The 13,488-nt window shown below is 42.4% G+C and overlaps 1 protein-coding gene, 1 non-coding gene and 1 pseudogene across 3 annotated transcripts in view; all 3 read left to right on the top strand.

Moving 5' to 3' along the window:
* B4GALNT2 (beta-1,4-N-acetyl-galactosaminyltransferase 2) overlaps nt 1-2,928 on the top strand; it is a 39,693-nt gene extending 36,765 nt beyond the window's left edge. Inside the window, exons 10-11 of one of the 2 annotated variants that reach the window (XR_002777680.1) lie at nt 872-1,087; nt 1,674-1,810. Coding sequence is in view for 1 of the 2 variants with exons in the window: in XM_011382638.2 (XP_011380940.2) it covers nt 868-1,087; nt 1,674-1,879 (426 nt within the window). In the remaining variant the exon portion in view is untranslated. Of the gene's footprint in view, nt 1-867; nt 1,088-1,673 lie in introns of both variants that reach the window. The other variant, XM_011382638.2, reaches the window with a different exon arrangement.
* A 3,785-nt stretch (nt 2,929-6,713) lies between these two features.
* On the top strand, nt 6,714-6,832 carry LOC111732737 (annotated as a pseudogene).
* Nucleotides 6,833-9,949: 3,117 nt separating this feature from the next.
* Nucleotides 9,950-10,021, top strand: TRNAQ-UUG. Its single transcript has one exon. It is a non-coding gene; the product is annotated as a tRNA-Gln (tRNA).
* The last annotated feature ends 3,467 nt before the right edge of the window (nt 10,022-13,488 follow it).

Raw genomic sequence — 13,488 nt, 5'->3', positions numbered from 1 at the left:
CCATCCTTGTGGTGCTCGACTGCATGGCCAGAAGAAAGGGGGAGCAAGAAAGTGAAGCACAAACAGTTTTCTTTTAAGAATGTAATCTAGACATCCATGCTAAATCATTGCCCTTCAGCCAGGACTTAGCCACATGGTCAGACCTTGCAAAGGAAGTGAGGAAAATTTCATCTGTAGTTGGATAGTAAACTGTCTTAATTTAGTCCACTTAAAACTCAGAGGTTTCATTTACTAAAAGTAAGAAGGAAAGAACAAGTGATGGGGGACATTGGCAGGCTTTACTGTGCCACCCTGGATGATTAATGATGGTTCAGGGATAGACGTGCTCACTTCTCCTGTCTGGCTTGGGCTCAGACATATAAATGCACATGTCTTCCGTGAGGAAATGGATAGCTGCTCAGAGAGGTGAGCCAGGAGCAGAGAATGAGAGGAAGATAGCTCGAGATAAACTGCAAGAAGCTGCAAGAACCCCCAACAGTGGAGACTCCACTCACAGACCACTGTGCATGCAGAATGCCTCTTGCCTGCACCCAAATACTGCTCCTCCTGATAGAAAAGAGTGAGTTAGCTTTTGGAAAAAGTGAGCTTGCAGTAGGGTAAGCAGAACAGAGAAATTGTCTGCCCTTTGGATTTGGTATAAGTGCTTTCTGCTCCTACCAAGGAGATCTTCTGGGATAAGCAGGAATGAAAGATCAAAGGACCCAGCAAGGTGTGCTGTGGCTGAAACAGCAAGAAAAGAGTAACATGAAGGGTAAATAGAGAAAGGATGTGATTCTTGTTGGTTCAGTCCAGTAAAGCTTCCTGGCAGAGGCAACATGAATGTTCAGTCTGTGTTCTCTAATGTAGATTTCTCTGCCCATGGGCTAGGTAGGCGGCAGTGTGCTTGGAAACTTGTTCCAGTTTAAGCTGTTGCTGGAGCAGAGTGAGGATGGGGACTGTCTTCACCGGAGATCAGGATCTTTCCGGCCTCTGGACGGCTTCCCCAACTGTGTGGTGACTAGTGGCGTTGTCAACTTCTTCCTGGCCCACACGGAACGACTCCGAACAGTTGGCTTTGACCCCCGCCTGCAACGAGTGGCTCATTCAGGTGGGGAGGCTGGAGGAGGGAGAAAAGGAGCTGGGCTATAAATTGACCTCAGAAGTTTATTCTTTCAAGGGCCATGCTCCACTGATCGTGGTCACTGGCCGGCACCACTGGGTTTCCTTCTCCTTTCACTCCAGATTAGGGAGTTTATGGTCTCTCTCGCCTCCCTCTTCACCATCTCTTTGACTTCTTATCTCCCACAGACTATTCCTGAGACATCCTTCCCCTTCCTTTCCCCTCCTTCTTTTCCCACCTTGCTTCTTATTCTCATTTTCTAGAAATCCTTTCTAGAAAATTGCAGCGGGTTAACTGCCCCCTCTCTCTCCCTTCTGATTCCCTCAGTCCTGGAATCCACAGTTCTTTCCAGCTGGAAAGTTAATCTGTGTCTCTCTGTCTCTCTACCCATATCTCTGTCTGAGAAACGAGCTTATTTATTTCCTTCCAACTCACCAGCATGGGCCTGTGGCTGAACCTCCTAAGGGATATAAATTATGTCCCCTCCTCCTGACTCTCCCCCAGACCTAGAATATGGTCCTGGGTCTCAGGCTGAAGCTCACATTTCCTTCTCGTGCTTTCCCTCTCTTGGCAGAGTTCTTTATTGATGGGCTTGGGAGTCTGCTCGTGGGGTCATGTCCAGACGTGATTATAGGTCACCAGAACCATTCTCTACTGGCGGATTTGAAGCTGGCTGCCCTAGAGAAGAACTACAGTAAATACCGGGCCAACACGCATGCCCAAGTCCAGTTCAAGCTAGCTCTCCACTACTTCAAGAACCATCTCCAATGTTCCACATAAAGGCACCTGGACATCAGAAAAGCACTAGGCTGACTGGTTGCTGGTATCTGGAACAGTGGAACATGTGGTCAAGCTACCAAAAAATAGACTCCTGAAAAAATGAACATTACAATAAACCACCTAGTGGGTTGGGCAAATGGGTCAAGCTCAGCTATTGGAAAGACCAGTGGAAAGCTAAAGGACATTAGAAATATACCAATCACCGATCAGAGCAACGGAGCCCATATTAAAAACAATCATTATTTATTTGTATGATTCCTTACCATTTATGAAGAATCTGCACATAAAGTGTCTTACATCATTTCCTTAGTTCTCACATGAAAGAGTATATAATGGGTTGGTATCCTCAGTCAAAAGAATGGTGGGTTGCTGGGTCCTTGAGGGTTATTTGGTGGCACTTGATGCTGGAGATGATCACTGTTGTCCACAAATTTTTATTTGGTTCTAGCTTGTGGACTCAGTGTGAATAACCCAGGGTCCTTGACTTGAGGAGGTTGCAGCCTGGTTCATTTCAGTCTACTAGGATCATTGGGCAGCCAGGGTCAAAGAATCAGAGAAGGGAGAAGTCACTATGGCCTGGGCAGCTGAGGAAGGCTCTGTGGAGTGAGCTCATTTGGAGCCTCAGAAGGCAGATGGGAGTCAGGCAGTCAGAGGGAGGGAACAGAGCACTGGGTAGTCCACTGTCTGCCAGAACAACAGTTGTCCTGGCTCACTTGCTACCACAAAGACACTTTCCGGAATGCCAGGGATTGGATTTGGACCTTATGCCAAGGAGCCATGAAAAGCAATGTAAGTTCAGCAGCAAGCCACTGAATTCCAGTGACGTGAGACCAGTTACTGACTACTCAAGACCCACGTCATCAACAGAAAAGAACTATCACATGTTGTTGAGGAAAGTTCTCTGTTATCTTAGGAATCCACAGGTTCTACAACGATTGGTCTAGTCCTGCCTTTACGGTTTCCACTCTTTCCCACTGAAGATGGCCAAAGGTCATTCAGGATCTTTGAAGGTGTGTCTATGAGGTATTAATAAAACTTAATGAAAAATATTTTGGTAGTCAAATAATTTTGAAAAATATTGCATGCTGTATTTCTCTCTTGGAGAACTGTAATTCACATTACATTAGATGTAGTAAGGGCTCTGAGAAGTCTTATAGTAAAGAAATCAGTTTAACCTTATTTCAACATTTCTTAGATGTTGATACAGACTGTCATTTTTTAGTCTCCCAAACCGGAATTGAACACACATACCTCATTCCATTGTTGTCATAAAGATTGTATTGCAAAAGCTCTTCCGAGTTTAACATGCATAGTCACTTCGTGCAATAGTACATGCACTGTATGTACACTATTAGATAAGACAAGGGTCTCAAGGTCTGGGTGGTTCTTACTAAATGCTATTCTTGCTAATGTTAAAATGTAACACAGTATTTTGCTGATGTAACCAGATGAGTTTGACCCTTATCCAACCAGAAAGGTCTAGCCAACTGCAAAGAAGAAATCAACATATAATTAACCAAAAAGTGTATAAGCAACAGCTAAGCCTCCCTTCAGGGAGGCAGAGCTTTGGATGTGAACCCCCTGTCTCCTTTACTTGCTTCAAGTAAATAAAACTACCTAACGACCACGTTACAACCACAAGTAGTTCTTGAATTCGGTAATCCCTTGAGTTGGAGATGGCCACTGAAGTTAAAACTCATTAGCTATTATTAGTCAGATTTTTCAAGAAATTGAATTGCCAACGAGACCTCAAAAACTTACAGGTTTTCATTCCCAGTCAATTCCAGAGATCCTGTCTAGACATAGTCTTTGAGACTGGGAAATCCATTCTGGTCATCACAAACCTCTAGCCTTGCTCATCATCTGGCACTCGGTTGCCTTGAGGCTATTCAAAACAGTCATCTAAGGTACAGAAAGACCATCTATAATCTGTTTTTGCCCCCAGGTTTTTACTCATTGTGGGCAGAAAATATTTAAAGCTTTGCAATGTCATAGGCTGGTCTTTTTGCTCAAATTCCCGCTGTCTCCTGTTTCTGGTGGTGCTTTCCAGTGGGATAGAGAATTCAGCTTTTCCAGCCCTGAAAGGCTCCAAATTATAGGACTTCCAGTAAACTTGGATTGCAAGCCACTCCTAGCAAAACCATATTATACCTGCTTTAAAACAGGGCACCTCTGCCCCAAACTTGTCTCTCTTATGGGACCATTCTGAAGACTGCATGAAGTCGCTAACCTATGCCAACATCCTTATTTGTTCCTACTATTTTCCGTTCTTGATATTCTACAGTCTTAAGAGGCACATAGTCTGTATTCTAGACACCAGTAACTGTTTCAGGATCACCAGCTTCCCAGGAAGTCACCTTTCTCTACCCCATCTCTTCCGCACAGCTCTCTATTTAATGTCCTTCACAGGATTCATACTTGTATAAAACTCTTTTTCTTAATCCTTTGCTTGGATGCTTTAGCTGCCTTTATACCCTTCAGCCTTTCTGCTCCAGCTTCAAACAAATCATCTATAGGAAATCTATTTCCCTCATCCCTCTTTAAATTTTACTAGGAGATTATCAAAGTTTTCATTATGTAACTAAGTAATCTGTGTAACTGCTCATGTCTATGTCCTATCACTTGGAAAAAGATTCCAGCCCTGTGCATGCAAGGACACAGAAGGCATTATTTACAAAAGGAATAGAATACATTTGACTTGGTCAAAATTAAAACCTGCTAATCAAAAAACACTATTAAGAAAGTGAAAAGACAACCATGACTGGAAGAAAATATCTGTAATACAAATATTTGACAAAGGATTCATATCTCGGATATGTACAAAATTTCTATAAATCAATAAAATAACAATTTTTAATGGGCAAAATACTTGAAGAAAAACTTAGAAAAGAAGACATCCAAACAGCTAGTGAGCACATTAAAAAGATGTTCAACTTCATTAACCATCAATAACTGCAAATGAAAACCACAAGGAGAGTTCTTTATACACCCACTAGAATGGCTAAATTTAAAAGACAAACAATACCACATATTAACTGAGACGTGAAGCAACTGAAACTTTCATACACTGCCAGTGGGAGTGTAAAATTGTACAGACACTTTGGCAAGCTGTTTAGCAGCAACTAATGAACTTAAATGTATGCTTACCCTGTGACCAAGCAATTCCATTACTATGTATATTGCCGAGAACAAAAATGGTCACAGTAGCTTTATTTATATTGGCCCCGAAGTGGAAACAACCCAAATGTCCATCAACCGGAGAATGGACCAAGAAATTGTGGTATATTCATACAATGGAATACTACTCAGCAATAAAAAACATGCTACAGATATATACAGTGACATGGATGAATCTCGAAAATATTTATGTTACTGCAAAATGGTATCATTTGTCTGGCTTCTTTTGCTAAAGATAATATTTTTGAGATTCATCCATGTCACTTTACATATCCATAATATGTTTTTTTCCTTGCTGAGTAGTATCCCATTGTATGAGTATACCACAATCTGTCATTTTGTCATCTATCTACATATAGATATATAGTTATACCTATATCTATATATTTATATCTACTTTAAAATAGGCAAAACTATTTTTTTGGTGCTAGAAACCAGAGTAGTGATTTTCGGGGAGCAGGGTAGATAATGACTGAAAAAGGGCACCAGGGAACTTTCTGCAGGAATGTTATGAAAATGCTCTATACTTTGATGTAGGTAATGGTCGCATGGTTGTAAAATTGTGATTTCAGTTCATATTTGTGCATTTTACTTTATGTAAATAATATCTCGATAAAATACCATTTTAAAAGGTTGAGATATATGTTACGTGTACGGTTCTGAAACAATCTTCAAGACACGGTGTTAAGTAAATATACTTTTGTATAAGAATAAACTGTCTCTAGAAGGAGAGTATCAAAAGTTGCCTGTAAGAACAGAAAATTATAGTCAGGAATTTTATTTATCTATGTATTTCTTTTTATACCTTTTGAATTTTGTATTATGGTCATGTATTATCCATTTAAATACTTTTAACATTTTTAAGGAAAGAAAAAGAAAGATGGTTTTAAAGTAACATGTTATTATGTTAAGTGCAAAAGCAAAACATAAAAATACTATATATACAGTGAGAGTGACTATGTAAAAATGCATTTTTATAAAGGGAATGAAACACATCAAATATTAAAAATGCTTGTTGGGATTTTGGTTATTTTTAAATCTTTCTTCTTTACTGCATTTTCTACATTTCTATCATAAATGATTTACCTTTATAATATGAAAAAATAAAATTATTTTAAAAAGAGAAAATGAAAACATTCAGGAAAAAGTTAAAATGTGGATGCTGCTTTGTTCAAAATAAGTAAGTGGCCAAATATCCCCCATCAGAGCCTGGGGAATGTGAGGTCCAGAGCAAGGAGCTGGGCTTAGAGGTTGGGTGGGGCAAGCTGGGAGACCCAGGGCATCACCTGTCACCCTGCACAAGGGGGCGCTGATGGCTTGTGTGGCACAGCTGGAGCTCCCAAGGCTAAATAGAGGATCTGTGGTGGATATCACCTAACCTGGGTGGTTAGAACACAGAGCAAGGCAGATTCTATCCCAGCTAACTGTGAGGGGCCTCGGAATAACTGAAAGAAGCCGACTAGCTCTTCCACAAGAGGCCCACATACTGCCACTGGGGCTACCGCCATGTCTGTAGTGATCCCTGAGAAGTGCCAGCACATTTTGTGAGTACTCGACACCAATATCAATGGTAGGTGGAAAATAGTTTTTGCCATCACTTCAATTAAAGGTGTGGGGCAAAGATATGCTCATGTGGGGTTAAGAAAAGTAGACATTAGGCTATGGCCATGCCACCTTGAACATGCCTGATCTTGTCTGATCTCAGAAGCTAAGCAGGGTCGGGCCTGGTTAGTACTTGGATAGGAGACCACCTAGGAATATCAGCTGCTGTAGGCATCAAAAAAAGAAAAAGAAAAAGAAGAGAAAAAAGAAAAAGTAGACATTGACCTCATCAAGAGAGCAGATGAGCTTACCGAGGACGAGGTGGAACGTATAATCACCATTATGCAGAATCCACGCCAGTACTAGATCCCAGACTGGTTCTTGAACAGACAGAAGGTTGTGAAGGACGGAAAATACAGCCAGGTCCCGTCCAATGGTCTGGGCAGCAAGCTCTGTGAAGACCTGGAGCGACTGAAGAAAATTCGAGCCCGTAGAGGGCTGCGCCACTTCTGGGGACTTCGTGTTCAAGGCCAACACACCAAGACCACCAGAGGCCGAGGCCGCACTGTAGGTGTCTAAGAAGAAATAAATAAATCTGTAGGCCTTGTCTGTTAATAGTTTATACACCTAGAACGAAAGAAAGGAAAGCATTATTGTACCCATTATTCCCTTCATTATCCATTTATGATATTATTATAGCCTCACGAGAAACTTAGGAGAATATCTTAAATTCCCTTATCCTGGACTTTAGTCCTTTTTTCTTAACCATTGGTCTCATTTCACTCTGCTGCAATTCAGCCCTCTGGCCGAACTCCACCTCAGGCTAAGCCCACCTCCGGCAGAGCTGGGGGCTCCCCCACACTTCAGGGGCCACCTTATGGAGGTTTAGAATCTGTCCTCAACGCTTCTTGGGATGCCACCTTTGGGATTGCATGCACCGTGGATATATGTTAAAAGAAACTAGTTATGCTGGGGCAGGGAGATTACATATTATCTCCATTTTCTCTGTTACCATAAAAAAAATTAATAAATGTGACGTTAAAGGGTCTCTGAACAAAAACTAGAAAGTTGTTTCCTTCTCCTAAGTTCTCCTTGGCCCTCTAAGGGGGTTCAATGAACATGTTTGGTAGGGCACTAGGCACATTCAAGGCCCAAGCAAGTCCTGGGTCTTGTCCCCAAAGGAATTCACAGCCCAGCCAAGGAGGAGAGGGAGGAAAGATAGGAGAAACAGACGCACAAGACACAATTACCTCTAATTCCAGCGAGTAATGACAAAAGCTGTAAGAGATAATCCTTTAATGCTACTTGAGGAATGCATGAGTAGAGGGGTTTCAGTGAGGGTCTCATTTGGCCTGACAAGATTTTTCTCAAGCTGAAAAAGAAGATGGTGGAAACTGCAAAAGAAAAACTAGAGAATGAAAGTAGGGAGAAGTGGGAAAAGGTGGAAATCATTCCTTTACCTTCATACTGGACAGAAAGAACTATCTCCTACACGTTTCCAAAGGATATGATCATCACCCTTTAGGGTTTCCACAGTAACCTTTGAAAATTTAATTTCAATTAGCTTTCAAAGAGCCCTTGTAAGAAGGATATAGATGGAAAGCTGAGGTCCAGAGACGCTAAAATCATTCAATATTAAGTCAATTTGATACGAAGTCACTTCAGCCTTAATAGAGCCTTAATAGAACACCCTTACCTCACCATTGGACCTCAGAGGGAGCTTGATTCAGTCCTCAAAATTGAAAATTGTTAATGTTTCTACCGACAATATACAAGAGTTATAAAAAGAAATTTTCACGCAATACAGTAAAACAGGCCCTCATTTACCCTCCAGAGTTAACCATTATCAACAGATCTTTTTGGCTTTGGACTAAGCAGGTTCTTGACTGTATGAAACAAGAAACAGATTGTATACCTTAAGCAGAAAAGGGACTTACTGGCAGGATGTCAGATAGCTCAAAGCATCAGAGAGAGACCAAAGTTCAGGAAAATGGGCAAGAACGAAGAACTAGGCAACCAGGAACCGAGCCCAGGTCAGCATCTTGGACAGTCTGGTTGGGATACCACATCTGCTGCCAGTGGACATAGTATGGCTGCCATCACTGCTCCCCTGACACTGGGTATCACAAGCCACCATCAACAGCAGAACAAGTTCTAAAAGGTCCCTGCTAAGGACACACACTTTCACTCTGGCTTGCAGAAGCCTGGAGAGTATGTCTGTGTTGGGGACAGCCCCGCTGTCACCCAAACTCACACAAAATTGGATCTCTCAAGAAAAAGAGTCAGTCAGATGTCACAAATAAATAGCAAGTGTTCATCACATAGGTATACAACTTTTCTGGTTGTATATAAGTGGGATTTTATTATACCTTCTAATCGGTAAGCAGATTTTTGTTTTTGTTTTTGTTTTGTTTAGGTTTGTACTTTTTTCATGTTAATACAATAACTTATCCCTTAAATTCCCGCTCAGTGTTTATTATATAGATATCAATATTTAATCAGTTCTCACTGACGGACCTTTATTTTCTCTTCTTTACTATCATAAACAACACAGGTGAGTATCCTCAACACTTGACACGTCCTAGTTGTCACTTAGGATAAACTTCCAAAAGTGAAACTGTTGAGTCAAAATGGCATATAAAATCCCACCTATCATTATGCGTTTACACTGTTACTAATGCTTATGAAAAAGTCCAAAGAAACCTTTTTTCATTTTTCACTGATCTGACGTATTGAAAGGGGCCACCTACCAAACACCTTTTAAAGAAGAACACGGAACCTTTGAAGGTTCTACATTTGTGCGGACACCGCTGGCTCTAGGCGGGTAGAACTGGAGAAATTGTGCTTGGCGCACTCGGGCCTTGAACTGGTGTTCCTTCACGTCCCAGTCCGCTTCCTTCCCCACTTGGCCAAGATGTCCCTTCTAGGGCACTTCGTTTGTAAATAAATAAATAAACAAGTTTGAAACTCAGGATGCAGGCGCCGAGCCTCTTGCTGGGATGCTGGGAACCGGAGCCAGCCCTCGGCCCCCAGCCTGGCCCATCGCCACGGGTCGCGCTCTCCTAAGAGCGCCCTCGCCAGCTCGCAGCCCTCCAGGCTTTCCGGGGACCCCGGGCTAGGACCCTTGGAAGACAGCAGAAAGAGCGGCGACACGAGATGATACCCCGGGACCAGAAACGTCAGGGACACGGAAGCCCTCGTTGCTCCGTTTCCGCCCGCCTGTACGGCCTCGGGCTTAGAGCCCAGGGCCCAGGCCAGGCGAACCCCGCATCTCTTACCATTCTCAAAAGAGAGCCGGGCGCTTTAGTTAGGTGGCTTGAGGAGGCTTCCGGCCACCTAGAAGAGCCAGCAGGTCCCATGGTGTAATGGTTAGCACTCTGGACTTTGAATCCAGCGATCCGAGTTCAAATCTCGGTGGGACCTCTCTCAACGTTTTGGTTCTACAATTCCTGTTTTGGGAATGGCTGACGGCAGCGGCCACCTCCGCCTATGACGTTGCCCCTGTGACCTGCCGGACAGCCGTTTAGGTAGGGTCCCTCCCTTTCAAGATTCTTCCATTTCAGGCTCGACCTGAGGGTTACAGTGCGCATGCGTGAGAGGGCAGAAAAGTTAATGTTTACGTGGGAGAATGAATGCGACTTTACCCTGCAGGTGACAGCTGGAGGTGACAGCTGGATGAACCCGAAGGATACCGGGGATACTACTTCGGGCGGGCAACTCGGCAGTCTTCGGGTCTAGGAGACCCAGCCCCCGAAAGCTGCCGGAAATCCTTGTTGCTATTGGCTAATGTGCAGAGTGCGATACATTTCTGCTCTCCAAGCCGGGAATGAACTGGTCTCACCCAGCCAAGGGGCGCGGGAAGGAATGACAGGCTGGCGGAGGAGGGTGTGGTTTGGAGGGGTCAGTCCGGCTGTGAGTGGATCAGATACTTAAGTGTGTCTGGTATTCAGGCAGCAGGCAGTGAGGTTGTCTGTGTCTTTCAATGAGAAAAAAGTCCTTAGTCAAGCTATCCGTTCGTCAGTTCGTCTCAGCGGGTCGGGGCACCTACGCCGGCGATTTCTCATCGTATCCACGCTCTCCTTCTCCCCAGCCGAGGACAGGAACCTCTGTAGAGATCGCCAGCAAGGTCGAGTGAATCTCTGTATTGGCGAATCTGTCCTGGATCAGTGTTTTGGGCGCTGATCAGGCGCGCGTGACTTGCAGGAAAGGGTGTACCTCTGGGATAACATGGAGCGTTGTCTTCTTCGGACTGGTATCCAAAGAAGGATTTTTGAGAGCTGTCTGTCCCTCTGGGAGCCTGCTGACGCATTTGTGATCTCCCTACAGGGTGATTGGCATTGGGGTTATATGTTCCCGCCCCTTGGGAGTATGCAATGGAAACAGAGAGGATCCTTGCACCGCTCTCATCTCTCCCCTGAGCATCCCATCCCCACCCCATCACACACACTCCTAAAAGGTTTGAATGGATTTGTGTGTATGAGCGATCCCAGCCTCAAAAGTACTTGAGAGTTGGAAGACTTGCTCTACGAGATTTTAAAGCTTATTATCAACCATAAACTATAAAAATTGAGATCGTGTGATACCGGTGAAAGGAGAGACAAACATACCAATGGAACAGAATAGAGAGCCCAGGTACAGTCCCATGCGCACTTGGGCAAGTAAGTGATTTACAACAAAAGTAGCAGGACAGGGCAGTGAAAAGCAGGACCTACTTTCCAATAAATTATGCTGGAACAATGGGCGTCCATATGGAAAAATATGAAATCAAATTCCTCCCAAGTTACACTAAACACGGCAATAAATTCCATGTGAAATATAGACAATGTGAAAGGAAAAGCAATAAAGCTTTTAGAAGACAACATAGGAGAATATTTTCATGACCTCAGGGTGAGGAGCCTTCTTAAGACACAAAAGGTTCTAAATGGTTGATATATGTCACTATATTAATATGATATCCTATGTTCTTATCAAAGACCCCAATAAGAAAGTGAAAAGGTAAGTTACAGAAAGGTGTTTGGAATGCATAAGTGACAAAGAACTTGTTCTAGATTATGTAAAGAACTCCTAAAAATCAATAAGAAAAAAGACAACCTAATGGGAAAAAAGCAAAAGACTTGAAATGACACCTCAAATAAAGGACCTGCTGGCTGCTTGAAATGGCACTTAACAAAAAATAACTGATACACATATGAAAAGACACAAAGCATCATTAGTCATCAGGAGAATGCAAATTAAAAGCTCAATGAGATAGCACTGCACTCACCAGAATGACAATGCTGAATGTTAGCATGACTATAGAATAATATAAACTCTCATGGGAGTGTAAATTGGTGGGAAACAGGTTGACATTAGCTACTAAAATTAAAGATACTCATACCCTGTGATCTAGCAATTTCACTTTCGTACATGCACCCACGGAGATGTGAGCATTTGTGTACTTAGAGACATGTATAAGAGTATTTTTGGCAACGTAATAGCCAAAAACAGGAAGGAACTCAAATGCCCATCACAGTAAAATGGATAAATAATTTGCAGTAAGGCTACACGATGGAATACTATACAGCAGCAATCTCCAACATTTTTGGCACCAGGGACCAGTGCTCCTATGAAAATCTAACGCCCGATTATCTGAGGTGGAGCTGAGGTTGTGGTGCTAGCGCTGGGGAGCGGCTACAAACACAGATGAAGTTTCACTTGTTTGCCTGCCGCTCGCTCCTGCTGTGCAGCCCAGTTCCTAACAGGCTGTGGACCAGTGACGGTCTGCGGCCTGAGGGTGGGGACCCCTGCTATACGGTAACAAAAGAACAACTACATGCAATTAAATGGATGAATCTTTTTTAAAAAGTAGTATTGAGCAAAAGAATACATAATATGATTTCATTTATATAGAGTTCCTAAACAGGCAAAACTTAACTATTATTTAGAGCTGCAAATTTAGCTGGTAAAACTATTAAGCGAAACAGATAAATAATTCACATGTAAGTGAATATCCTAAAAATCTTTTGGGAAGAGAGAGGGTCCTCAGTAGTCTTCTGGGGGTATAGTCTATATTTCTTGTCCTGGATGGAGGTTACATAGGTTGCTTAATTTATAAAAATTTGTTAAAATACATATTATGTTATATGCACTATTCCAAATGTGTACTACATTTCTCAATTTAAAAAGTCAAAATGTGCCTATCTAAAGACATGTTTCTGCCCTGATCACAGATGAGGAAATCAAATTTGTCCACAGAGGAGGACTCAGGATAAAGATCCTTTAACTCTGAGCCAGCCGATCAGCATTTGAAGGATCAGGTTCAGTTCCAGGGTCACCAAAGACATTGATAAATTTCATCCTGCCACTAACTGGCTGAGGGCATTTAGGTAAGCAATTTAAATGTTCCGAAATTGTAATAACTTGAGATGATAGATGTGTAAATTTATAGTGGTAATTATTTTGCCATATGTATAGATCAAATCATTACATTGTACATCTTACATTGATACAATGTTATATGTCAATTATATCTCGATACAGTTGGAAAAAATTAAAAATAAATATTCTGAGCCTTATCTGCAAAAGGACAATGGTGCTTTTTGCATAGCAGTGTTACAAGAACTGGTAAAATAGTAATCAAAAAGTCCTTTTCTCTGCATCTGATTCACGATAGGCCCAGCAATGGTGACTACTAGAAAGACAACCAGAATAGTGAAGACTAAAGAAGCTCAGATAATTGAGAAAAGAACACATGCTTACATGGGGAAGAATACAAACTTAGAGGGTTGCAACAGAGGCAGAGAATGAGAATTCATGGACGGAAGTTAGAGAGGTGAACAGGAAGAACTTTCTAACAATTTGAGCCATCCATCAACGGAACAGACTTGAGAAATTCTGAGTGTCTGACGCCT

Source organism: Pteropus vampyrus, unplaced genomic scaffold (genome assembly GCF_000151845.1).
Source record: "Pteropus vampyrus isolate Shadow unplaced genomic scaffold, Pvam_2.0 Scaffold486, whole genome shotgun sequence".
Lineage (NCBI taxonomy): Eukaryota > Metazoa > Chordata > Mammalia > Chiroptera > Pteropodidae > Pteropus > Pteropus vampyrus.
Note: the sequence above shows the minus strand (reverse complement) of the source record. Positions and strands in the feature narration are given on the sequence as shown.